The following is a 24,024-nucleotide window of genomic DNA, read 5'->3' on the forward strand; positions in this document are numbered from 1 at the left end:
ATACGCACTGTAGCATATATGGATGAGAGATCGCAGAGCTGTAGAGAGCGATCGTCAAAAAGATGTTTTTGAGCCGATGTTCGAGAACGGTACACGACTCACAAACATAACGGATCTGTATATATACTCAGCGACGAGTTGATTCCGCAAGCTTCACACAGACACACAGTCGCACTATGAGAACTATCGCAGCACTTCTGCTCGTCACCTTTTATGTCTACGCTCAACAGCCACAATTTGCACTTCCCAGGCTCCCAAAGGTGAGCAATTATTTTCGAGCACTTATTCACGCCACCTGCACCAGTAGGGCATAGTCTGACACCTGTAAGTGACGGCGCAACAAAAATATATGGAGTTGAATTTTGATGCACTCTTTGAAAATCCCTTATCAGCCCGTGAACAACACCTCGATGTACCCCATAAATTTGATTACAGCCGTGGATTTTGCTCCTGTATTCTTCTGTCCTTTCTTATGTTTCTGTTATTTCACTAAATCCCTTTGGTATTCCAAACGTATTAATTTCTCATCCATGTATAGGAAAACTATGATTCTGCTGAATTCGTAATAGTTATATTCATAGGAAGGATGGTGATGCTAGTACATAAATAGAAGTTTAGGATGTCTTATATAAATTTTGCATGTTTTTTTCGCTTTTTTCAAGCATATTTCGCTTTCTTGAAGAGTTTGATCTGCGAGAAGAAGAAGTTTAGAGAGCAACCGTATGAAAAATTTGGTTCAGGGACAAATAGAATTTAAGAACGAAGGAATTTAAATAGTAGGTATTGCCGCATTCACCTCTATAAGCAGAACTCGGGTCCAATTACCATAGTCATCAAGAATATGGGTCCCGTGAAGAGCGAAAAGAAGCACAACAGTACTTTGAAACCTCTCTAGAAATGAAAGCACCAGAACATCCCTTTCAACCGCGACAACAAAACTGTTCTAGGAACTACCACCAGGCTTCGCAGAGGTTCTTCCGCAAGATGTGATCATGAGACTCCGAGCTGTACACGAAGATCCTAATTTGACGGCCGAACAACAACATGAACAAATCGATCAGATCATGTCCTCACTTCCGGAGGAGCTGATCGAGAAACTACCGCAACCACCCGGCTTCGAGAATCTTCCACAGAGCACTCGTCAACAATTGAAAGCCATTCATCACGACAAGGTAATACTTTAAGCTTACAGCACGGACTCAGTGGCGTTAGTGAATCGATGAATTCTAGACGATCAACTGGCGTCAACGTCACGAGAAAATCCGAGCTGTACTCGAAGCTGTACCACCTCATCTTCGCCCACAAATGCCACCTCCACCCCCACTTAGGGGAGGCATGTTTATCCTACTCTTTTCAAATAATACTCCACTTAATCAATGATTCTGTTTTAGCTAGAGCATTCCGCGCCCCCAACTTTGTCATCTAATGGAGGAACCGTCTCGACTACTACTTTCATTCTATCCCTGGGAATTGTATTGCTTAATAAATTATTATAAGTTCATTGTTCGATGCAGATCACATATTAGAACAGCTTTGTGAGGATTTCGTTGAAAATATAGATCACAGACGTTATACCACAACAGTCGAGCCAGCCGTACGAAGGAAATGATCAATCAAGCTAAAAAATCCTGTCCTGCCACTTACCCATTCTCTTTGTTGTCACCCGCGGCAGTATCATAAACCCCGATGGTCGCAAAAGGGACGCGCTATAAAGTAGGCTTTGCTACTGGTGACTATAGTATGGTTATTTGGTGCCATAACTATAGAATGGGTGCTAGAGACTTAGGGTTTTTATATCCTAATTGAATATACCATACTATAGTCGAGTGAAAACGATATGACGCACGGACAGTTGCGTAAGCGGCTGCGCGCGAAGCGGTGCGGTGGAGGCAGCGGTTCGAATGGAACAGAATGGAATGGAACAGAGGTGAGACCATGGCGAACTGCAGAGATGGGTGGTGGTCGCGAGAATCCTTACACGAACCGCTACGCTTCATTTCGTTCTGATCTAGCTACACTTGTATCGTCCAAAAGTACTGCAGACAACACTTTCCCCACTCATTCAGCCGCTCACCTTCATTGGCGCGTTTCTCTGTTTCTACTGTATAATAAGTATTTCGGTATGTTCAATTAGGATATAAAAACCTTAAATCTCTAGCACCCACTCTATAGTTTGTGCCGCACTCTTGGACGATGCAAGTAGTTATGCCACCATGTAACCATAACCGCTAAGCCTATTATCGGGATCGATGATATATAGAAGAGTCAAAACGCCACGAAAAAACGAACGAAAACACGGTGCAGTTGCGTAAGCGGCTCCGCTCAAAGCGGTGCTGCGGAACGCGGCGGTTAGGATCGAGTGAGGACCCCTGCTACCACCGTTCATTGCTGCAGTTCGCGATGGTCCCACCGCGATTCCAACCCTAATCTCCACCGCGGCGCTTTTTCTACCCATGCCTTACGCAACTGCACCCTGCTTCTTGTCGTTTTGACCCGACCATACTCTCTGTGACCTCTGCCACCCTCAAACTGAAACGCACAGCCATCAGGACGAAAAGGTTCGTCCTGATGGCTGTGCGTTTCAGTTTGAGGGTGGCACTTTTTCTGATTACTCCAGAGGGATAAGATTTGTGAGAGGTGGTGAAGTACTTCGAGACTTATAAGAACGTAATACTTCGAGAATTCTACAGGAATAACTGTATAAATCTTTTTAAAACTATCGTTCTCAGACGACTCACCAACCTAGAGTTTTACGTCCACTAGAAACGGAGGCGATATATGCGATGGCGGTCCGCATCTCTTGTATCTGCACGACTAAGAAAAGCTGTGAAAATCGAACTTATCGGAATAAGGTCACTGCGGTCTGACCGGTGACACACCACATCTGTAAAGTAGACAGTAATTGATGCCAGCTGAGCTCGCAAAACAACGCAGAGATCTCGCAAGCGGTAAGAAATAGGAGGACCACCTTTTCGTTTCGTTTGCAGCTCCTCGTTCACACTTCACTATCCTTCCTTATACGCGGCGCAGCAGAACAGTAAAAGGGCTAAAAATTGTCGGAGGCTGCCTCGTTTTCTTTTTCTACACCGACAATGCATTTCCATATCCATTTATAGGCAGCAGATTCACATCTTGAGTCATAATAAGAAGCTCACGCTTATTTCGTTGTTACTGCTTTTGGAACTCATGATTTGAAACCTGCTCAAAATTGTTGTAAAACAATTAATCAAAACGAAAATCCAGAATCAATTATTTCCCGTCTTTTTTTCAATTCCAGACCAACAGAGGAAGAGAATCTGATTTTCCAGGAAAGGAACAAGATGTGATTTCATTTGCACAACGCCTTTTCTTCAGTGTCACCATTTCAAAACCTCCAGTTTCCAGGTGGTTATTGTGTTTAATTGGTATTCCGATAAGTTGAATGGCATGTGAACAAAACAGATCTCTCAAAACTACTTTTATTCCATCTAAGCAAAGTCTGAAAAAGCATGAAGAAATTAGCGGCGTCGGGTTCCATCTGCGAAGAAGATACCTCCGTCGATAGCACAGTACTTGGGGCAGATGCCGGGCTCTCCGGATCCACCGGATTGGCCGGGTGGTCCTGGATATCCTGGATTTCCATCGGGTCCAGGCTGTCCGTTTGGTCCAGGTGGTCCTTTTGGTCCGGGTGGTCCTAGAATATTGTGAATTAGTGAATTGAAGATTGACACTCATAGAATAAGTCACCAACCTTGGCCTCCGCCGTATCCGGGTTGTCCATCCGATCCGGGTGGTCCCTGAGGTCCGGCTGGTCCTTGTGGTCCAGGCTCTCCAGGGGAAGGAGGAGAACTGTAAGCAGGCTGTCCTGGCTCTCCAGCTGGTCCTGGGTATCCAGGTTGTCCATCGGGTCCTGGTGGTCCCTTTGGTCCAGGTGCTCCAGCGGACGATCCGTATCCTGGGTTTCCTGGGGCACCGTCGTATCCAGCTTCTCCAGGTGGTCCTTGAGGTCCGGGTGGTCCAGGAGGTCCAGGTGCGCATGGCTTGCATGGCGGTGGAGTTATCGGATCGCACATTGATCCGCCCGGTTTTCCTGGGTTTCCTGGCATACCAGGTGCACCTGGTCTTCCGGGCTTTCCTGGACGTCCTGGTGCTCCTGCTCCTCCGGCTGGTCCAGGTAGGCAGCATCCACTGCACGACCCACCGTTTCCGCCATTGTTTCCGCCATTATTTCCACCATTGTTTCCATAGTTGGTGTTTCCACCGACTCCTTCCTCGCCATATGTCTGACGTGCGGTTCTGTTTGCGGTAGGGATGTTCTTGATGTGAGTCACCTCGCCCCAGATATCGCTAGCAGATCTCTGAAATGGAAATAGAAATTGTTCACCACGAAAAAAAAAAAATAAGGATAGGTGACTTCAGCAGATTGCTCACCTTGCATAAACGGATCTCGCTCTTTACCGTCTGTTTCACATTGCTAACGTAGTTGTACACCATCGGTAGTGTGATACAGATGGAAAGTACAGCTACCACCGAAAAGCTGACAGCCGAGTAGGCTACAAAGCGATACGCTTTGAGACGTTGATCCGATTCCATCGCTGGACTGACGATGTTCTTCGATGCCCACACGGGACCTTATATAGTAAGTTGGTCTTTGGTTAACCTTGTCGATGTTGCTATTGAGACGCACTACGATACGGACCGCTTTTCGATTTTCTCGTACTGCGCCTCCGCAAATCGTTCGCTATTCGTCTATCACTCTTTCAATGCCATTTGTATAGTAAAACTTACCGATACTGCAAGTATCGATAACATTTCGGTTCTACGAACAGATTTTTTGGATTTGATACTTAACATCTACAGTCTACAAACGTGCAACACATGCAACAGTAAGAAATAAAGAGATAAGATAGGCGATTCCTTTACAACAACGAAAATTTTCGAATTGAGAAACGAGAATCTGCAAAATTTACATTAACGAATACAAGAAAAAAAGGAAAATTGGAAAAAAGGCGAGCAAACAATCGCGCGCTAACACGAAAAGTTTCTTCCAAAAACTTAACAATTACATTAATTCACGCACCGCTTGAGGCTTCTCTACTTTGCTCACTTCGAGGCAATCACTAATTCTCTCGATTTTTCTCAGCACTTTGATTAAATTCTGGAGAATTTCAGCGTACAAAGCTCTCAAAATACGGGAAGAATACTTCAAATTCTTGCTATCCTTCGTTTATGACGAGAAAAAAGGTAGAATAAAAAGCGGCGCAGAAAGGTAGGAACTAACCTCACGTCTCTAATGGAAAAGATAGGAATCGTAATTTAAAAAAAAGAAATAGTAAAAGAATATAAGATAATAATAATATAAAAAGCTGTGCTTGCCTCGATCTGACGTATAGCGGCGGCTACTTGCGTGGAATCAGGTTTCCAGTAAGGATAGTAGCACAAACGTTGGACGGCGCTAAAGTACTTCTGAAGGCCTTGGATGATATTACGTACGTGCCCATGTTCGGGAGCCCTTGAATTCTAGCATGCTGAATACATAGTTTTCTCTTGATTTGTTTGAGCTTTTCATCTACGGGTCGGGCCGTCAGGTCCCTTATAAAAACCCTTGTGACTCATAGTTGTGTTATGTGGAGGTCTGTTACGTTACTGAGTTTCAGCAAATGAGGTAAGCGCTAACCGTGTGACCTCCTCCTTTGAGCTTCCCTAGCCTTCGAATCCCTTGTGTAGGATGATGAACGACCTGAGAAGATAAATTATTGATAGGTTTCATTTTTTTTCCAGACTCTAACAAAGGTGATAGCGCCGCAACGATAGCTGTTCGTTAATAGAGAAGATCAATACCAATCTTGGTCACAGCTCAAGCAAATCAATAAAAGATAATTTTAGATGAAAATAGCTAATATTTTTAAAAACAATTTTAAAAATTCGGAATAAAAAGAGGAAATAATATATTTGATAGTAATAACATTATAAGAAATAATATTTTTTCGTATATTTCGTTCATACACACATGGATAACCATGTAATGAATGAACGAATAAATAAATAGCTATAAGGTGTCGTGGTTGTTTCGATCTGACGAGTAGCTACGGCTACTTACGTGGAATTAGGTCTCTAGTAAGAATATCAGCGTAGCGACGTTGAACTACAGGCCTTAGATGATTTTATGTAAGGTTTTCTATGTGGTGATTGTGATTGTGAAGACGTGAAGGTGATTTTTGGATAAAAGATTCTTCTTATGACATTACTTGTCACATTCGCAGCCCATAGTTTCTTGAGCATGATTTCTTATGAATAATCTGCTCATCCTTTTGCTGCTTTAGTTTCCGTCATGACGCGGATATCTTCGTTCTTCTCAATTCATGACGTCTCCTCTGGCTCTTTTCTATGGCAGGCATGCCTTCGTATCCCCTAAGAGCAGTGAAACAATCCTATGTTCCGGCGCGCTAATTTCCACAAGTTCGATTGGAGCGCGCTAGCCTTCTGCATGCGCAGCATCTTCCGGGCCGTTTTTTACGGTAATTAGAAAGGGATGGACGGAATCCACCCGAAATCCGTACCACCTCAGATTCGTGGGGTGATGCCTTTAAGGGGATTCACCGACAATCTGCAACAGCCCCTGCTTCATTCTCCAGTGAACGAATCAATCAACAAACAAACAAAACACATTAAAAAAACAAAAAGTGTACAAATAAAAGCTTGGAGACATTGCCGATAATGGGTTCTCCATAATATAGAAGTAAAATACGAATATAGTGCGAATAGAATAATGAATAATGAATATAATACGGAGTACGTGGAGTTTGCGTCATATTTCTCAAATATTGCAACGAAAACGCAAAGCATTTGCTGAAAATCCATGAATCAAACGAATTGGTAACGCTAGTCGTAAGCTCAGCAGCGAAACAACTGCATTGAAGAATAGAAACCGCACAAAGGTAACTAGTGGTGAAACTACCCAACGAAACAACTCTTTACATCCGTAGGAGCAACGACAACTATGCATTCTCGTTTAGTCAATCCTATGGAAGTAAGCAGTTGCCTCGTAGTGTAAATTGGGGCTTCTGACGCCATTCATCTAGCTGATTCCTGAACTTGTAGGGGATTATCAACCACAATCTCGCTGTCATTTTTGAAAACGACTTCTTGAACCTTACTTGTTTTCAGCTTTCAGGAGTGGCAACGAGAACGGCACTCTACAAGGACAGAAGTCAGTATTAGTAGCATCAGAGACGTCAATTTACATGAGGAGGCAACAATTTACTTTCATAGGAACGACGGATCTATAGCCGGGTCAGAACGACGTGGAACCCGGTGCAATTGCGTAAGCGGCTGCGCTCGAAGCGTAACGGTGAAGCGGTCAAGATAAATATTCATCACTGCAAGTCGCCATGGTCCCACCTCGATTCCAACTGCTATCTCCACAGCGATGCCTCGAGCGCAGCCGCCTACGCGACTGCAGCCGAGTGTTTCAAGTAGTTTTACTCATCTATAAGGGGGGATAAAAAAAATTTAATCAGACGCTGCCTTTAACTGACAATATGCTTAAAAGAGTGAATTGATTAGAGATGAACCTAATGCATGAAGAAACAGAAGGGCAACAAAAATGACTGGTTGGTTAAAAACCAACTATGTGAATAAACAAATAAGTAGTTGAGTAAGGGTAATTGAACGGATAATTGATTGAGATGAATAGAGATGGTTTAGTTAGTAAACCAGTGAGCGGACGTACAGATGGATCAACTAGTGAGCCATGAAAATCTCAGAGAAAAGTAAGACCTAAAGAGAAACTGGAGTAGAAAAAGAAATAAAACATTTAAGTAAGAAATAAACATAAGTCGGGTCAAAACGACATGAAGTTCGGTGCAGTTACGTAAACGGCTGCTCGATGCGGTGTGATGGAGCGTAGTGGTTAGGAGCTGATATGGGCTTACATAACTGCACCGTGCTTCATTTTGTCTCGTTTTGACCCGACTATGCTCCATGCGTCGATTTCCCGTAGAGTTGAAAATTTCAAATTCCTCATTTCACATATTCGAAGTTTCGCGATTCAGTAAACATGTAGAATTAATCATTTAATAATTAAAAAATAAAGAAAGCAACCGTAGCAATGAAGAAATAAAGAAAACAATAATAATAAGGTCAGGTTTTTGTCAGTTACAAAAAAAAAGTTTAAAAGCCTTACTTTTGAGAAACTACTGTTAAAACATTGACTAAAAACAAAAAGCCCATGCCCGCTAGCGAAAACTAACGCAGGGATGTGGAATCGATATGTAGGTCAAATATTGGAGGAACGTTGAGAGGAGTTTCATGGCGTGATAGCTCAAATTTGACATGATCTATAAAATGTTTATGATGAAGAGATCAAGCCGTATGCTTAGGTCCCATTAATATTGAGAAAGAATCCTAAGGGTTACGTCAGCATCACATTTTAATGCTGAACGTGTAGATCACTCCAATCAATAGCCAGCGATCAATTCACTTGTGCTGTATGCTACCACGCTTCTTGATAATTCCTACAGGTATTAGTCATTTCTCCCCCTTTCACATAAAGTAAGGTCAAAACGAGATGAAGCACTTACGCAATTGCGTACGCGGCTTTTCTCGAGGCGCATCGGTGGAGCGTAGCGGCTAGGAGCGTGGAAACCCTTGCTAGAACCACCCATCGCCGCAGTTTGCGACGGTCCCAACTCGGTCCGAACTGTTGCCTCCACCGCGCCGTTTCTAGCGTGTACGCAAATGCGCCGCAACTACACTCATTATTCATGTCGCTTTCACCCGACTATAGTTGTATTTTAGAAGCTTTTCTAGCGTGTCAATCCGCTTGGGACCACTTTATCGACCATCGAGAGGGGTGAAGGATGTGGTTGGTACAAGGAGCTGTTTTGAACCATCGATTGTGCAGCCACGATCGAACCTCTCACTGACTGCGCTATAGTCGGGTCAAAACGACATTAATCACGGGTGTTGTCCGACTGTCTTTGAATCTCGCCACGGGTGTGGTTGCGGTGCATTTGCGTACGCGCTCGAAACGACGCAGTGAAGGCAGCAGTTGGGACCGAGGTGGGACCGTCGCAAACTGCGGCGATGGGTGGTTCCAGCAAAGGTTTCACCACGCTCCTAGCCGCTACGTTCCACCGAAACGCCTCGAGAGAAGCCTCGTACGCGATTGCGTACGTGTTTCATGTCGTTTTGACCCTACTATGCAACTTTATTTTAACCACTACTCTATTTTTTTTATTTTACTTTTGTTTTCTTTTAAATTTAGCTCTGTTACATTCATCTGTATTTGATCCTACTTATTTTCATGTTTTCATCATTGAACTCAACTCATCGCTTCTCTGAAATCAAAATAGAAGAAACAAACATAACTTATGTGTGATGTGAGAAGATTCCTCAGTCTAAACCCATCCCTCAGTTCCCTTCTCTTCTTTTCTCTTTCTCTTCCTATTTTTCTCTCTCTCTTTTACCGTGAATGAGAGCATTTGTTCCTGCTAGGAAATTTCCTGTATCAATCAAGCACAACGCTATCATTGAACAGTTTTCTGTACTCCACTACATTTTGAGCTAATATTAACACATTTGGGATCAATCTGATGCTGCTTTCGCTTCGTACAGTACGGTATTGGTGCTGATTTCTGCCGTATTGATTTCTAATGAGCAAGAGCACGAGGTTTGTTCACAGCTCATCGAAAATCAATACAACATTACTCATTATCGGATTATTGAGAAGTTCATTGAAGGTCGAAATTTCCTCTCAGTTAATCCTTTAAATATCGTGTGGTGTTTAGAGTAAGAGGAAAATGTTATGCTGACTGCTTTGTACACTAATAAGTCAGTGTTACTAGTTCGATTCACATCTTCGCTCAACGGAGGCACACGTATCAAAACTCATTGATGTGATACTAGACGTATAGAGCTTCTTTTAGTTTAATTTGTGATAATCAGTGAATACTGAATTTTTGGAGAAAGCATAGTTTCCTGTTGTTGCAACCATTTTTTTTTTCAGCCTCAGGATCCTTTGCAAGTGGTCCATTTCATGTACAGTCGGGTTAAACCAATTCGCGTCGTTTTCGGTTCTGTTATGTAATTGCGTAAGCCGTTATGATCGGGTTGACGCGGCGGGACCTTTCCTCTGCTTGCAGACCTGCTGGAATTATAAAGGTCCCACTGCAACCGCAAACGCTTCTGTAATTACACCACATGTCAGCTTATGACCTGTGGTATAGTTACACAAGCATTTGTTGTGACCGTACTGATGTTGACAGTATTACTGGACGGTGTATTGCCAGTGTTTGAACAGATGGTTGACGAAACGTTCAGCATTAATAGTATTTGATGAAATACTTCATTCTTTTGGTAATGAAACACTATTTTTCTCCTTAGAACAGGTACTGCTTGACTTCGCTTCGAAAAAAGTATTTGATGCAATTATTTCTAAGCAATAAAACATCCCTCACTAATTTTGGAACTAAGCTTCGTAGAAACCCATGTTATTTTACAGAATTCATGCTTAAATCCTGACATCCATCTTTTTTCTGTATCGATGACTCGAACGACAGTCTTTCCACCCCCTAGGGGAAAATTTCGCAGAATCTCTTTTTTTTTCAGGAACTCTATATTACAATGAATATTCTGGCTTTTATACTAGCTAGCTTTTTATAAACATAGCACCATAAAGGATGCTAACGCAAATCCGAGACTCCTCTCTTGCATGACTGCGAACTACATTTAAATAAGTGAAGCATATCGTTTAGAAAGGATCATAAATAACATTCAAACGATCTTTTGCTTGATCTGTTATCACTGCTTCGTCATGTGTGCAAAATTCCGAAAAAGAATGGCAGTCCGGAGCAAGTAGTATCCATTCCACCAAAACCCACCGAATCTTGGTGAACCTCTCCGCTTCGGTTCTCCAAATGATCGATTGCACGTTGCTTTTTGCTTATGGTTTAGAGATAAGAAATTCACCATCACATATCTCTCTCAGAATACATTGTCATAGAAATCAATAAGTTTTATTCAGATCCCTGTACTCGACGTATATTCGACATTATAAGAATCGCCAACAATAGATTTGAAAGATATTGACATTCACAATTTGATCCAAGCCTCATTAGCATTCAATTCAATTCATACTTATTATTACTACCTAGAAGACACTACGCAGCGCATAGCGAATTCAATCACAAGATGAGATGAGGACAAATCCTATGCTTACATGAGAGACAGCTTAATTTTTAAGCGAAATCACTAAAGCACCATCGTTATTCAGTGGCTTTTTAATACAACGTTTTGAGCAGCACAACGGATACATATCATAATGAATGAGGCTTGCAATGAGGAGAAGGACGAATGGAGCGAGGGTTCCAACATGCGCATGAAATGCCCCCTAACAACCACTATAAACAACAACAAAACAGTCAAAAAAATTACAGTTTACATACCTCATTTCGATCACTGGTACATATGCATTACATCGAACACGACCCGAACTACGAACTCTATGATACATCGCAAGAATCACAGCCAAATTTCGAAACTATGTTTGTTTATATTTTCAAATCTCGCGCCATTAATGGGGACAACGTCCCGTGGCGCGTTAGAGGCGCACGCGCGCACTACACCCGTGCAGACTAGCAGACATGACCACCTTTCGCGTGCGGTCAATCGGTAATCGATTGAATTATTGATATCAACGCGACTAGGTTCGGAAGGGAAAATGGAGAGACGAAAGACGAATGGCAGCAAACAACTGTTGATCACAACCGTTCACGTGGCATCAGCCGACTGTTCGAGTTGTAGCCGATGCCTAGAGTCGAGCTGTCGTAGTCTGTCCGACTTTGATCTGATTCCATCAACGCTAGCATGTCCTGGAAGAAATTCATCAGTTTTAGGGAAAATCTTAACATTGATAATTCCTATCCATCGATGCTCACCTGAAGTCGACCCGGTAACCGACTTGCTTGTGCATGTTCGTTATGTTCCAATGCGTCCATGATCGGCTCTTTGTACTGATCCAAGTACTTGTAGAGCTCATTCAACGCAGAAAACACATGGAACTGGCCGCGATGCACTCTCGACTCCTCGTTCAACAAACTTGCCATGTCTTGATCGGATATCGGTTGTAATCGCCCAATATCCGAATAGTAGCTGGAAAGTCAAAGAGTCCTCTACAGCGAAGGAGAAGTCGAAGATGGAAAACAGTTACACCAACCTATCCACCCAATCTCTATACTGGTACATGTCTTTGGCGAACAGGAGCTTACTCGACGGCGAATCTTTCGTCAGTTGGTGATCCTGCGTGGAGCAAGCATCCATGAGGGTTTGTGCAACTACGGATAGGCATCCTTCCACCTGTAGCAAGACTCGTAACAATGTGAATAGGATTAATCCCGTTATCGAAGACTTTGAAATCCATCCACTCAAAATAACCAAAAATCAAGTAAAAATTCCAAATTTCGCCTACCTTTGTCGGTTTCTGGATATCGAACAAGAAGTGTGGATTTTTGATGAGATTAACCCAGAACCGCAAAGGCAATGCGTTGCTCTTCCAAGCATGCACCACTTCTGCATCAGTAATACCGTGCTCTAGTGCCTAAATATGCTTGTTTAGATTGAATATTCAAGAAAATATTCTATACATACCTAAAAAAAAAGAATAATTTCTCACCTGCTCATCCATGAAGTCAAACATGTACTTGATTGCTGCTGGTAGAGGTGCAGATCTTGATGAAGTCGAAAATATGGCTTCTAGCAAGTCATTAATAAACTTTTGCAGCGTTCCCTTCATCATAAGTAACCTTAAATTGTAGTATAAAATCAGAATTACAGATATGATTAAGAACAGTTACAAAAGCTAACTTTACAGATATTAATTACCTAGTGAGGTAGATCTCTGTGACCATTTTCTCCTGATTCTCAGTTGGACCGTGTTCACTGGGTTTGACAAGATGGTAAAGTTTCTGACCTTCGGCATCCTGCGTTGATAGAAAAATTAGTTAAAGAACTGATTGTGGAGTGAATAAGTTAAGGAATGGTTTACCTTAGAGTTACTACTACTGTTCGTTCCAACCCATGGTCGTGAGAGAGTGGGACTGTTCTTGAGGCTAAGTGTTGATTTTTCGCTTCTTTCAGAAAGTAGCGACTAAAAGATGGAAATTCATTTGGAAAAAACATGTCCTATTCTGTGCTAGAAATGAAAATCGAATTCTTAGGAAAACTCAAAGGAGTAAGTTTGATAAACAGCTGCTGATCTGCAGGTAATTGCTACCATGTACGAGTTCAGTTTTTTCTCTCGTGAAACCATTGCACTCAATCACAGATACAAGGACCTGTTCGAACATTGGTGACTTCTTCAAGAGTTCAAAATTGCGAAAAACGCGCAGATTTATGATCCGATTTTGTAAAATTGTTTTTTTTGTAAAATGAAAAAATAAACTCGCACTAATTGTGCAAAAATTAACGGAAGAGTAACTTGCTTAGATTATGCAATCATTTCAACATACGCCCACATGGCACAAGTTTACAACTAGGAAATTTTCGGAATTTTCAACAAAAAAAAAGAAAGAAAAAAACGGCTTACCAAATTATACAACGAATTCTGCCTAGTTGTTAGCATTAAAACGGAGTTGTTGGGCACGTTATAATGTCCCAGTGTGTTCAGTCGCTTCCATCCACCTGGTTCTACTCGGGACGTCGAATCGATATCCTTAAGAGACAGAGATAAGTGACGTTACAGGTGACTGAACACCGAAAGGGCAACACTTACTTGTAGCACCATGCGTCCATTGATACCGGTCCGCCACTCTAAGTCCAAATCGTTCGCACTGGGACGATCCGAGTACGGGACTGTGCGGTATTTTGCGTCCAAACATTTTTCTTTGACCTAGAATTGCGACGTTCAATCATTCACTACTACTGAACACCCTGTTCTATTACAAGTCCCCATCCAACTAGTAGTAGGGGTACGGCTGAAGCGCCTAACTACACGGATCTATTGAGGCTGCCTCTGAGTTTGTGACAGGTAAGGCTGGCGAAGCAAACTAATTTTCTCGTGCAGACGCAGTATAAGCTAACCAGTTTGCGCTGCTGGTGTTAGCGAGTAGCTAACATTAAGGGGGTATGCGACCACTTCCTTCTTCTTCGTTTCTTGTCTTTTGGTACTATAAGAAAGAGGAAAAGAAGTTCTCCTCTAATACTACATCCTCTTATGGTAAAACAATGTCAAGAACAAATCAAATATTCTAAATAACAAACAAATGTGGGCCCCTTGATCCAAATCCAATCGCTTCCCTCATTAGCACGTATCACAGAGCAGGTAGAAAAAACTCATCACAACGCAATAGCCATAAATTAAGCGAAGACTCATAAATTCCCAACCAAGAGCAACACTAACACCATCTCAACAGACTCAATTGTTTCTCACCAGACTTTTTCTCATCATCGATCAATAAATTAGGAACTAAATGGAAGCACCACTTAATAACTTATCTGATTGGCTTTTGGTCCGCAAAAATCTATAGGAATAAGTCTTGGAAAACGACAAAGGGGAAGAAAGGATTCAGTATCTTTTCATCTGACCAACCTGAGTAATTGTGTCACAATCTAACACCCGTACAGGCATGTCCGGTTGAGTGTAGGTCATCGAATCAGCCGCAATGAATATCGTCAACTCCTTGTACTCGAACGTTGCACGCAACAACTTCTCTTCCGATAGAGAATATCTAAATTATTTATCCTTCTTTCTTCAGAAGTTTCTTGTGGAAAAGCAGAATTAGCAAGTGAGTAAAAGTGCTCCAAAATGGAGCGTCAACGTGGTTGGCAAAAAAAAAATGCTCCACAAAAAAGAAATTCCACAACAATCCAAAGCCCATCACACAGGCGTGACAGACTTAAACACGAAAACAGAACCGTTTACGTTCCAGAAAGAAATTTCATCGAGCATGACACAAAGTCTTCACGAAGATCGTGAAAATTCTTCCCAAAACATATTATTCTTCCAAAAGGTAGCGAAATTAAGTGGAACGATTGCTGATTTATGTTACATTAGTAATCATGTTATCTTTATAATCTTTGTGATCTAGGAGGAAATGATCTTCGTTGACGATACTACTGGTATAGAACCTAATTTATCCAAAGTTTAAGTACCAACCGAGCTTCTAGTGTAATTGCATCCTGTGGTCCTTTCTCCATCTGTTGTTTTATGCCCCAGTAAAGGTCATACAGTCGTTTGCCGGCAAAATTCTGTAAAAAAAGAAAGCAATCTATGCGAACTTTCGGGTTCTTCGCTTTCCCAATACTAGCATAACCTCTGCCACATCAAGGAAAATTACTCACTGAACTTACCCGCAAATAGTCATGCATCAAGAAAGTGAACCACGCCGCTAGCATGCGCTCTGCAACACTTTCGCTCCTTCTGAATAAGATCTTCGGCTGGAATTTCTTCTCAACCGTGCGATCGATCAACTCTCTGAGAAGTTGCTTCAGCATTTCCGTGCAATATCCCATCTTCTCCTAATACCAAAATTAAGAAGTAGTCATTTCAAACTAAAAGGGCCAAAACAACTGGAAAATAGCAAAATGTAGAATTCCAGTTCCAAAAACTTTTGAAAGAGGCTCACTTGCAGAACAACCATTATCAACGACCCAACATAGACACGATCTTTCCCGAGGAAGTACTTGTTGGATTCCATAGTTCGCACCATTGTCAAGAAAAACGTCTGGAAAATTCCATGTGGATCAGAATCTCGATTTCTTGAACTACTCCCTATACACCTCAGAGCAGACAACAGCTGACATAAAAAATCAGGCTTTTCCCGGTCACCCACCTTATTCATTAACAATTTGTGGAACTCTCTTAGGCCAGCTTCGATCGCACCAGCCTTCTGACTGTCCACCTCAAGATCTCGAAGTACGGGGTGATTATGCGGGTTGTTCGGGAATAGCACCTGGAGTTGATTGACCATTTAATCCATGATATACAAAAATGACAAGTAAATAATAATAGAGTGCATGAAGTTGTTCTTGCGTACCCTCGCACAGTAATCCTTATATTCCAAAAATGGCACAATGGGCGTCCCTAAGGGCAAGTCGGCTGTGTACTGATTCAATGACGTCTGCAGTTCCGCAAACGCTTCCTTGCATTCAGTAGCAACCTAATGAGATTTGTTTTTGATTGGAACAAAAAGAATTGGTTTTTACGTTAGAATAATAGGACTTGATAGAACTAAATCCTTAGTTAATTATATGAAGCTTCGAAAAACAGAAAATCGATGGAAAGAAACTTGAACGTGGATATTGGAAAATATCTTGATACTCTAAAACTAGAAAATACAATTTCCAAGGAAGAAAAATCTAAAATTCACAAAAAAAACAGGGAAGTTAGTAAAAATGCAAAATGAAAGACGAGAATAGAAGAACATCATAGAAGATGAAATTACCTTCATTTCAATAGTGTCCATCTGAGTCTTCAGGTATTTCATCTGTCTTTGATGGGAGTTGGTTTTTCGCCTGAATTCCGCACGAGTTAGAGTGATAGTCCAAGAAAGAAATTGAGCAAAAGGAAATAACATGGATTTCGAAAGCCCCTTTCGATTAAGACGAAATGGAATAGCTTATAATTTAAAGACGTGAAATAGTACGTTTCTGAATGAAATATTTACTCACCTATACATGATTGCTAAGCAAAATAAGCATAACAACATAGCTATGGCACATATCAGAATCACCAGCAGTATACCAGATGTGAGTGAAGGAGAATCGTAGGACAATTGGCCAATGTTATAACTAGAAAACATGAGATTTCTCCAGCATTCAGCAACACCCGCATGGAAACGTATGCCACTTACTTGACATTCCCAATTTTCACCATCACTTCTGGCTGGACACCACCTTCTAAGTCCGGTTTCTCTGTCGGAGGTTTGCATGTCAGGACTTTTCTCGCTAAGGCAGTTAGCTGACAATCAACACCGCCAACCTAAGGTTTTAAAATTATCACTGCAGCAACGTTAAATATACAACTGTTTAGTGCAGATATATCTGTACCGTTATCTTGATATCCCGTTCCATGGCTCCCACGTTCAAGTCGTCACCGTTAATGGTGAGATAGTTATCACCCGGACGGTAGAATCTGGTTTCCGCAAACTGATCTACTTTAGGATTCGGATATACCTCCATCTGCCGGCTCCTTAAATCATACAGTACATAAGAACGTTACTTATACAGTATAGGAGAAAAGTACACTATAAGTTTAGCTTCCAGAAGACATTCTTCATAAATTCGTTAGGCCACTATTCGCAGAGAAAAATGAACAAAAAGTGCCAAAAAAATTTCCCAGCTCAAACTTACTCCGTAATTGTTCCATCAAAATCGAAGGCGAAGTTGTGATGTAGTCTCCCTCCAGTGTCACCGGATGGAAGCCCCGGAGAGAGGCAGATCATTAACCCATCGTCTTCAACATCGCAAACAGGCCCTGCCTGGATAACTCCTCTAAAACATATCATCTTCAGCAACAGCATCACGTTTAACGACATGCACCAGATACACTACAAAACCCGACCGATCGCTAATGAGAACCATTCTTGGCCTTTGCAGCAAAGCAAATCCTTCTCCTTTTACATCAATTTGTACTCCACCGGCTGCGATACTCTTTGCTGGCGTTATTGTGCTCACACGTGGATTTGAACTGAATTAGTAGGAAATTGTTTTTCTTGAGAAAATTTCGTTCCCAATAAAAATGAAAAAAAAAATCCGGCGACTCACACAAATTCGTATGTGAGTTGATATGGTACACGCCCTGGAGAACCATCAAAGTCTAGCCGAAGAGATTTGCTGCTGCTAACCCCAACTTCTGAATCCACAGCGCCCATTCGGCAAATTAACTGATCGGGTTTCCGAGAGAGAACCTAAAAAGCGCGCACTGTAGTTAGTTTTTTTTTTTCTCAGATAATGTTCTGATTCTACATACCTCACACTTCACTTCACCAAACGAAACATGTACTTCGCTGCCGGCATCCAGATCAGTACCGTATAGGGTGACATCAGTACCACCAGATTTTGGCCCTAAAATATTGGAAGATTTTCGAAAAATATAGTTCTGTTTATATATTAATGAGCTTCGCTAGAGATGAAAATAAATTTTTTTTTTTGTGCAGAACTTCCCCTCTAAAAATTAATCATTTCCAATGAAGGAAAACAACCCATTGAGATGTGAAACACATTAGAAAAAAACTTCTAAATTTCATGAAAACCATCAAATATGCCAATATAAAGTAAATAAACAGAAGAGTTTCCTCTAAAGTGCAGCCCACCTCTATTCGGCTTCACCGATGACACTCCCGGTTCAACATATTCGAAATCGTATTTTGATACGGCTGCGTAGTTGGCGTCATCAGCACGGAGTCTCACCTTAGAAAAAAAAACGAGATCTAACGAGTATTTTAGATCGTGTGGTAATTCAAATAAAAACAACATTTGATAGGTAACATGTTCTCTCGAATTCACTGTGGACCAATAAAGTAGCTCCGATAGCCTACAAGTTGACCACGAAATCGCATTCCCAGTGCCCAAACATAAGCAAAAATCCAAACAAAAAAAAGAGATTTCCCAAACTAACCACGATAGGCCCCTTGCTGTTCTTAATAGCCGCTTTGCCCGTCTCGCAGACAATTTCCGTCGCTGGTTGGTACTCGGCTGGTATTACTGCGCACTGAACATTCGCTACAATCACCGCACCTGACACGTCTTGATATCTGCGGCCCAGATTTGATCCAGTGATTCGCAACTGAAGATTAAAAAACTCAAGGTCAGATGCATAAAAACAAAGGCATGGGGTATCTGGAAGCACCTTCGTTTTTCCACCGACGGGTCCTTTTTTCGGAGCGAACTCTTCAATAGCCGGATTTGCACATAGTTGCGTGCTGTTCAACCAGTCTTGCGGAGATTTCGCAAGACATGCCATCGGTCTTACGCATCGGCTATCAATCGCACACCAACCGCATTCGTATTTGGCACCATCCAGGGTTAGGCAGCGGCCGCAGTTGGACGCCAAAGCCTCACATTTGTAGACCTTAGGAAGATGTAATTTACTATGCATAAGAGAGTACTATAAGCATTGTTGAAAACTCGTGGGATCTGCCACTCCTTACCTCCACAGCCACCCCACCAACATTATCTAATGTGTGCTTCTTCGATGAATCGCTCGACGACCATACAACATTGAACTCAACAGGAGCTGTTCCTCCAGACATTCCTAATCCATAGTGATCGAACTGCATCTCATCACATCTGTGAGGAAAAAGTTTCAAAACATCCGAAACTTTGATTAAAATTCAAGATACATGATACTCTTACATGATATTATCGTCAAATGTTTTGACAGCAGATTTCTCGTGCTCAACGCTTCCTACTCTGAACTGGCATCGAAACTCCGTCATGAATATTGGATCAAGATTTTGAACCTAAAATTTATTACTCAGTTGAGAATTCACTAAAATCAAACTGGACACCGTGTTCAGGTGATGAGGAAGACAAGCAGAAAAAAAACAAAATCGAGAGGCAAAACAGTCCAACTCACTTTCACAGAAATATTCCTTCTTTCTCCTGCCGCAACGTAAAGTTTGGTATGCGGTGCAACAATATGTGGACATTTCTGAGGACCTTTTCTTCGCGAATGTCCTTCCCGCTTAAAAAAAAAACAAAGCTTTGTGATGAAATTCCACAAAAGACTGCAGCAAGCATTGAATGCTACTTATTCCCACCACATTTTAGGCTACATAGGATAAGACACATTCTAGAACTTTTGGATTTTCTTATTGAACGGAGGCAGAATCCCCACTAATTTCATCCTTTTTAACGTGTCATGCATAAATTAAACTTACATTTAAACCATTTACTATATGCTGTTTTCGGCACTTATCCTCTGTTAGTTTTCCCGCAACACATTCATTTGACTCGAGACACCTAAAAAACAGCATTCATGGCATTTCTTTCTTTAAATCAATCACCCTAATCGACTGATAATGCTGCTAAAAAAACTACCCAACCGACTATCAACAGACGAGAGGGCAATTGGAACACACTCGAAATACAATCGTTCAAAAGAGAAGAGAAAAAATAGAAATTTAACGAAAGGAAGGAGATTCGAACGCGATTATACACAAAATTCAATTTATCAAGCGAACAAAAGAACAAACTCTGTTCTTCTTAATTTGTATTATTGCAAAAAGAAAAGGGTCCTCACCAGTCACAAGGGAATTCACTTTTTGCACATTTCGAACACGTTGTGTACCTATTGCAGTCGTAAAAAGAGAAGTTGGTCGATGCAATCGGCGTTATTCGACCTGTAATAACGGTTCGATCTTTTTTATAAACATTAACGAAAAAAGGAATCGAAGCAACTGCAAATCAACTAAAAATGCTGATTGCTGAACACGAACCTTCCGCTACGATACTTAACATCGCCGCATGATGTGATTCGTTTGGTGGAATCATGGGAAGTCGATTTATCGGTGGAGTAGCGCATCTCAGAGTTCTACAATATGAAATGAAGTAAAAAAGGGAAGACTAGGGATGTCTGTTAATCCGTGAAATCTACATATTACTCTGGAATCAAAAATTCCATGAAAAGTCACACTCATTCTTGATTTTTTCAAAGAAAACAAACCACTAAAACATAAATCCTCATCATAAAAACAAAGCAAAATCAGCTCACCCGTCATGCGGATCCTGTCTAGCGGGTTCACTATTCACCACCTTCCCATCGATAAATCGAAAGGAACACTGTAGTCTGCCCTTGATGTCGCCCATATTTTCTAAGCTTACCTAAATGCAGCTGCCTTTTTGATATAAGATGAAGTGCTTAAGTCAAGCAATTTCTTCCACATGTTAACAGTGTCTGATATGAATATGAACTCACATTGAGAAAGTCTGCCGTTGTGATTTGGATCTTATCCGGGACAACACCTTTGATGCTGGAAAAATCAAGGTTAAAAATCCATATTAAAAGCAAGTTCGCTTTAAAGTACATGAGTTATTAATAATCTTTCGAAGGAAACATTTTCGAAACGCAGAAATCGGAACGAAAAATAAAACCCAAAGCGGTAGATCCCTCGAGGACTTACTTTGGGCAACGATTGTTTTGAAAATCCAACCATCCGCTACTTGTCTTAGGCAAAACACGTTCGCAAGTATCTTCTTCTGTACAAATGCTGTTCTTCACACACCATCCACAGAATGGGTCTCGTTTAGCTAAGCAAGTGATACAGGTTGCCGCTCCTTCGGTGCAATCTGATGTCCTCATTTTCACAATCTGAAAGGCAGCTATAAAATTATGCACAACGTCCATAAATTTCTCATTAACGGAGATGTCATTTCAGCTATATTCAGAGCTACTATAGTTTTAATAACCTTTGTCAGATTTTTAAAAGTTTCTTATATAGCAGACACATTCCTACAGATATTCAAAAATATTTATTGAATTTAGATTCCACTTTCCATCTCCAAAAACCGCAGCCTTAGCTTCACATTATCCATGTTATCAATAGTCTACAAATCAGGAATAAAACAAAGTCGTTCTCCTGATTTCTAGTTTGTTCTAGGGACCTTTTTATGAATATCCTCAATTAGATGTCAATATGATAACTTGTTTGCAAGGACCTAACGCTGCCAAGTTCATCATCACCAGTTAAGCTAGGATAGCACATTTAACTATGTTCGATATGCATTCCTCCAACCAGATGGATATGCAGCCGACCACATGGTTAAATGTAAAAAGTTAGACCCTATCCCAGAGCTAGGTCCCTTCGTGTACTTTAATGAGTGCAAATGAGCGCGCCGCTAAATTTGACGCTATTAAACGTTGCCGCTCTGCTTGCACATTATTAAATTCGTCTGAAGCGTTATGCTCTTAAGTACGATGGACCCCAATTTTCTATAGACCTATTGTTCGGCCGAATATTCTGACTACTGGGCGCTGATGTGGCAATAGCATTTCCTAGCACTGCTTGCGTGCCGCTTCCGCACATCCGGCAATCCTCGTAGACGATAGCGTTCGTCTTAAACAATGGACAACGAGCATCACTCGTCATTTCCTATCAAAAGAGTGTATTCTCGCTTCAAATGTTGCAAAAGCCCAGAAATGTTACAGAAACGAGTTCAAATGGTCGAAGTTTTTCCATTAATAATAGCAGCTAGTTATTTGTATGCGCAACACCCCTTACGCTGCGCATTGTACATAAATACGAGGTGCTCTTAACCTTCGGCGAATGATGTTAAGTAGTCATCAGGTTAGGTCGGCGCGGCTCTTCTACAACGTACAAATACCATTGTTAAAGAGGGCTATGCTGGTCATGTCAGAGCTAATCAGCTGGTCGCTGACCGACTACGAACAAAAGACGAAAATAATTAGGATTGTGATGTAGATGAGATCAGAAGAAAGAAGAACTAAAGCAGGATACCTGTCGTCGATACTTGTGGATAATTAGCGTTCACTCCCACCACCAAATATCTGAAGAATCATCACTCCTATGGAGTTTCCAAGAGGACAAACACATCATAATTTAAGATATTATTCCTCCTCATTCCTTATTCCATAAAAATGAATCTGTATAGCTTCAGCACAGTTTCTATCCCTTCCTGCATCTTACGAGCACGTCAACAGACAAAGCCAAAGGAACAAACATAGGCGACAGCCGTCGGCCGTCTGCGACTAATGAGTGCACAGTTAAAGACATCAAATGTCAATTGAACCGGTCTGCAGCCGTGCTGCACCGGCTCATTACCAACATGTTAACCATTCGGATATGATAATTCGAGGAAGTTCTCAGCATAGCTTGAGAGAAACTTGTTCGTTCTGCCGTTTAATGGATTCTTTCTTATATCAATCGTATTCATACAAAAACTCCGGCAATCTTGCAATGTCTTCGTGTCGGATTAGAGCAGCTGAGAACAGTAGTGTCATTCTGTGGCGCTTCACCTAGTTTCGCTCACCTTTTAGGCGCCCCTTTCGTCCCGTCCCTTTGTAGCGTCGTGAAGCATTTAACGACTGATGAGTTGCTCCAATTAAGACACTACGACGTCTCCAGAAAGTGCACTCAAGTGGATATCCGGTGTCTTTGAATTGCTAATTACGAGAATTCACCAAAACCCTTCATTTTGAAATGAAATCGGGCGCAGCGATGCTGATACTAGTTGGAAGCCGTTGAAATCCCAAACTACACGCGAAACTAAGAGGCAATACAGAAATATGAAGAATTAAAAAAAACAGCATTCAGTTGCTTCACGCTAGCTCTCATAAGAGCAACATTCTTAGAAGTTATTAGATTGATTTATAAGCACTTCAGACAAATATACACCTATTTATGTATATTATCATTTTTAAGGATACTGAATTCTGCCCGTTGTTTTGAACCTGCCCCCCCACTTATTTCTAGAAAGTTGATAATACAATAACGATCACCGACAATTCTTGATGCAATAAATGAAATAAATCAATTCTATCGGAAAATTTTAGTGTCGGGATCACTTTTCAAATAATCTGTTGCGTAACAGGTTCGAAAACTGGAACATCGTTGCATTCGCCAAAATCATTCGATTTCAACGATTTTTGTCAGAAAAAAAAGTAGGAAGAGAGCTTCGTACCATGGACTGACTCTACTCAACATTGAACTATCACTGTACATGAATTGAAGTCCTTCAAATATTACACTTTGCACTTCAGTGATATAGCTACATCTCTCAACGATGAGATAAGACCACCGCAGATGAAATGTGGTGCAGTTCCGAGGAAAACATATCATTAATTTCTCTAAAAAAAAATGAAATGTAATGCCTTTAGAAATCTTTAGGCTCTTGTTGTCCTAAATCACCGGATGTACCATTACATCCATAAAGATAAACTGAACAATGCTGCAGGTGAACCATAGAAAACAAGTTTCAAACTTATACGTAAAGATAGCTGTACAAATATTTTCAAAGCGCTTCAAAACACGTTTCGCTTGGAAACGCTTTCCCTAACCACTGTTTCTCATCAGTTCCAACGAGCAG

The 24,024-nt window shown here is 41.3% G+C and overlaps 3 protein-coding genes across 4 annotated transcripts in view; 1 reads left to right on the forward strand and 2 right to left on the reverse strand.

The window, feature by feature from the left end:
- Nucleotides 1–176: 176 nt before the first annotated feature.
- On the forward strand, nt 177–1,426 carry RB195_003582 (uncharacterized protein; the record flags this gene model as incomplete). The annotated part of the gene is made up of 4 exons (XM_013437052.2): nt 177–260; nt 948–1,172; nt 1,231–1,333; nt 1,392–1,426. 4 exons carry the CDS (start codon nt 177–179, stop codon nt 1,424–1,426), a joined length of 447 nt encoding a protein of 148 aa, XP_013292506.2.
- A 2,071-nt stretch (nt 1,427–3,497) lies between these two features.
- Nucleotides 3,498–4,572, reverse strand: RB195_003583 (uncharacterized protein; the record flags this gene model as incomplete). The annotated part of the gene is made up of 3 exons (XM_013437051.2): nt 3,498–3,673; nt 3,731–4,337; nt 4,411–4,572. 3 exons carry the CDS (start codon nt 4,570–4,572, stop codon nt 3,498–3,500), a joined length of 945 nt encoding a protein of 314 aa, XP_013292505.2.
- Nucleotides 4,573–11,741: 7,169 nt separating this feature from the next.
- The window catches only part of RB195_003584 (uncharacterized protein), a gene marked incomplete at both ends in the record, with an annotated part of 29,420 nt that continues 17,137 nt past the window's right edge, over nt 11,742–24,024 (reverse strand). For both annotated transcript variants that reach the window (XM_064201296.1, XM_064201297.1), the window contains 35 exons: nt 11,742–11,852; nt 11,919–12,132; nt 12,197–12,336; nt 12,449–12,577; nt 12,653–12,782; nt 12,862–12,959; nt 13,025–13,126; nt 13,565–13,690; nt 13,751–13,867; nt 14,567–14,705; nt 15,134–15,225; nt 15,328–15,495; nt 15,603–15,701; nt 15,810–15,929; nt 16,014–16,136; nt 16,422–16,491; nt 16,648–16,767; nt 16,830–16,957; nt 17,026–17,167; nt 17,329–17,469; nt 17,540–17,665; nt 17,743–17,885; nt 17,948–18,042; nt 18,291–18,387; nt 18,596–18,763; nt 18,827–19,048; nt 19,128–19,266; nt 19,333–19,439; nt 19,556–19,663; nt 19,860–19,941; nt 20,222–20,321; nt 20,418–20,512; nt 20,693–20,802; nt 20,897–20,951; nt 21,102–21,289. In XM_064201296.1, coding sequence (XP_064057177.1) covers nt 11,742–11,852; nt 11,919–12,132; nt 12,197–12,336; nt 12,449–12,577; nt 12,653–12,782; nt 12,862–12,959; nt 13,025–13,126; nt 13,565–13,690; nt 13,751–13,867; nt 14,567–14,705; nt 15,134–15,225; nt 15,328–15,495; nt 15,603–15,701; nt 15,810–15,929; nt 16,014–16,136; nt 16,422–16,491; nt 16,648–16,767; nt 16,830–16,957; nt 17,026–17,167; nt 17,329–17,469; nt 17,540–17,665; nt 17,743–17,885; nt 17,948–18,042; nt 18,291–18,387; nt 18,596–18,763; nt 18,827–19,048; nt 19,128–19,266; nt 19,333–19,439; nt 19,556–19,663; nt 19,860–19,941; nt 20,222–20,321; nt 20,418–20,512; nt 20,693–20,802; nt 20,897–20,951; nt 21,102–21,289 — 4,344 coding nt within the window. The remainder of the gene's footprint in view (nt 11,853–11,918; nt 12,133–12,196; nt 12,337–12,448; nt 12,578–12,652; nt 12,783–12,861; nt 12,960–13,024; nt 13,127–13,564; nt 13,691–13,750; nt 13,868–14,566; nt 14,706–15,133; nt 15,226–15,327; nt 15,496–15,602; nt 15,702–15,809; nt 15,930–16,013; nt 16,137–16,421; nt 16,492–16,647; nt 16,768–16,829; nt 16,958–17,025; nt 17,168–17,328; nt 17,470–17,539; nt 17,666–17,742; nt 17,886–17,947; nt 18,043–18,290; nt 18,388–18,595; nt 18,764–18,826; nt 19,049–19,127; nt 19,267–19,332; nt 19,440–19,555; nt 19,664–19,859; nt 19,942–20,221; nt 20,322–20,417; nt 20,513–20,692; nt 20,803–20,896; nt 20,952–21,101; nt 21,290–24,024) is intronic.

Source organism: Necator americanus, chromosome IV (genome assembly GCF_031761385.1).
Source record: "Necator americanus strain Aroian chromosome IV, whole genome shotgun sequence".
In the NCBI taxonomy this organism is placed as follows: Eukaryota; Metazoa; Nematoda; class Chromadorea; order Rhabditida; family Ancylostomatidae; genus Necator; species Necator americanus.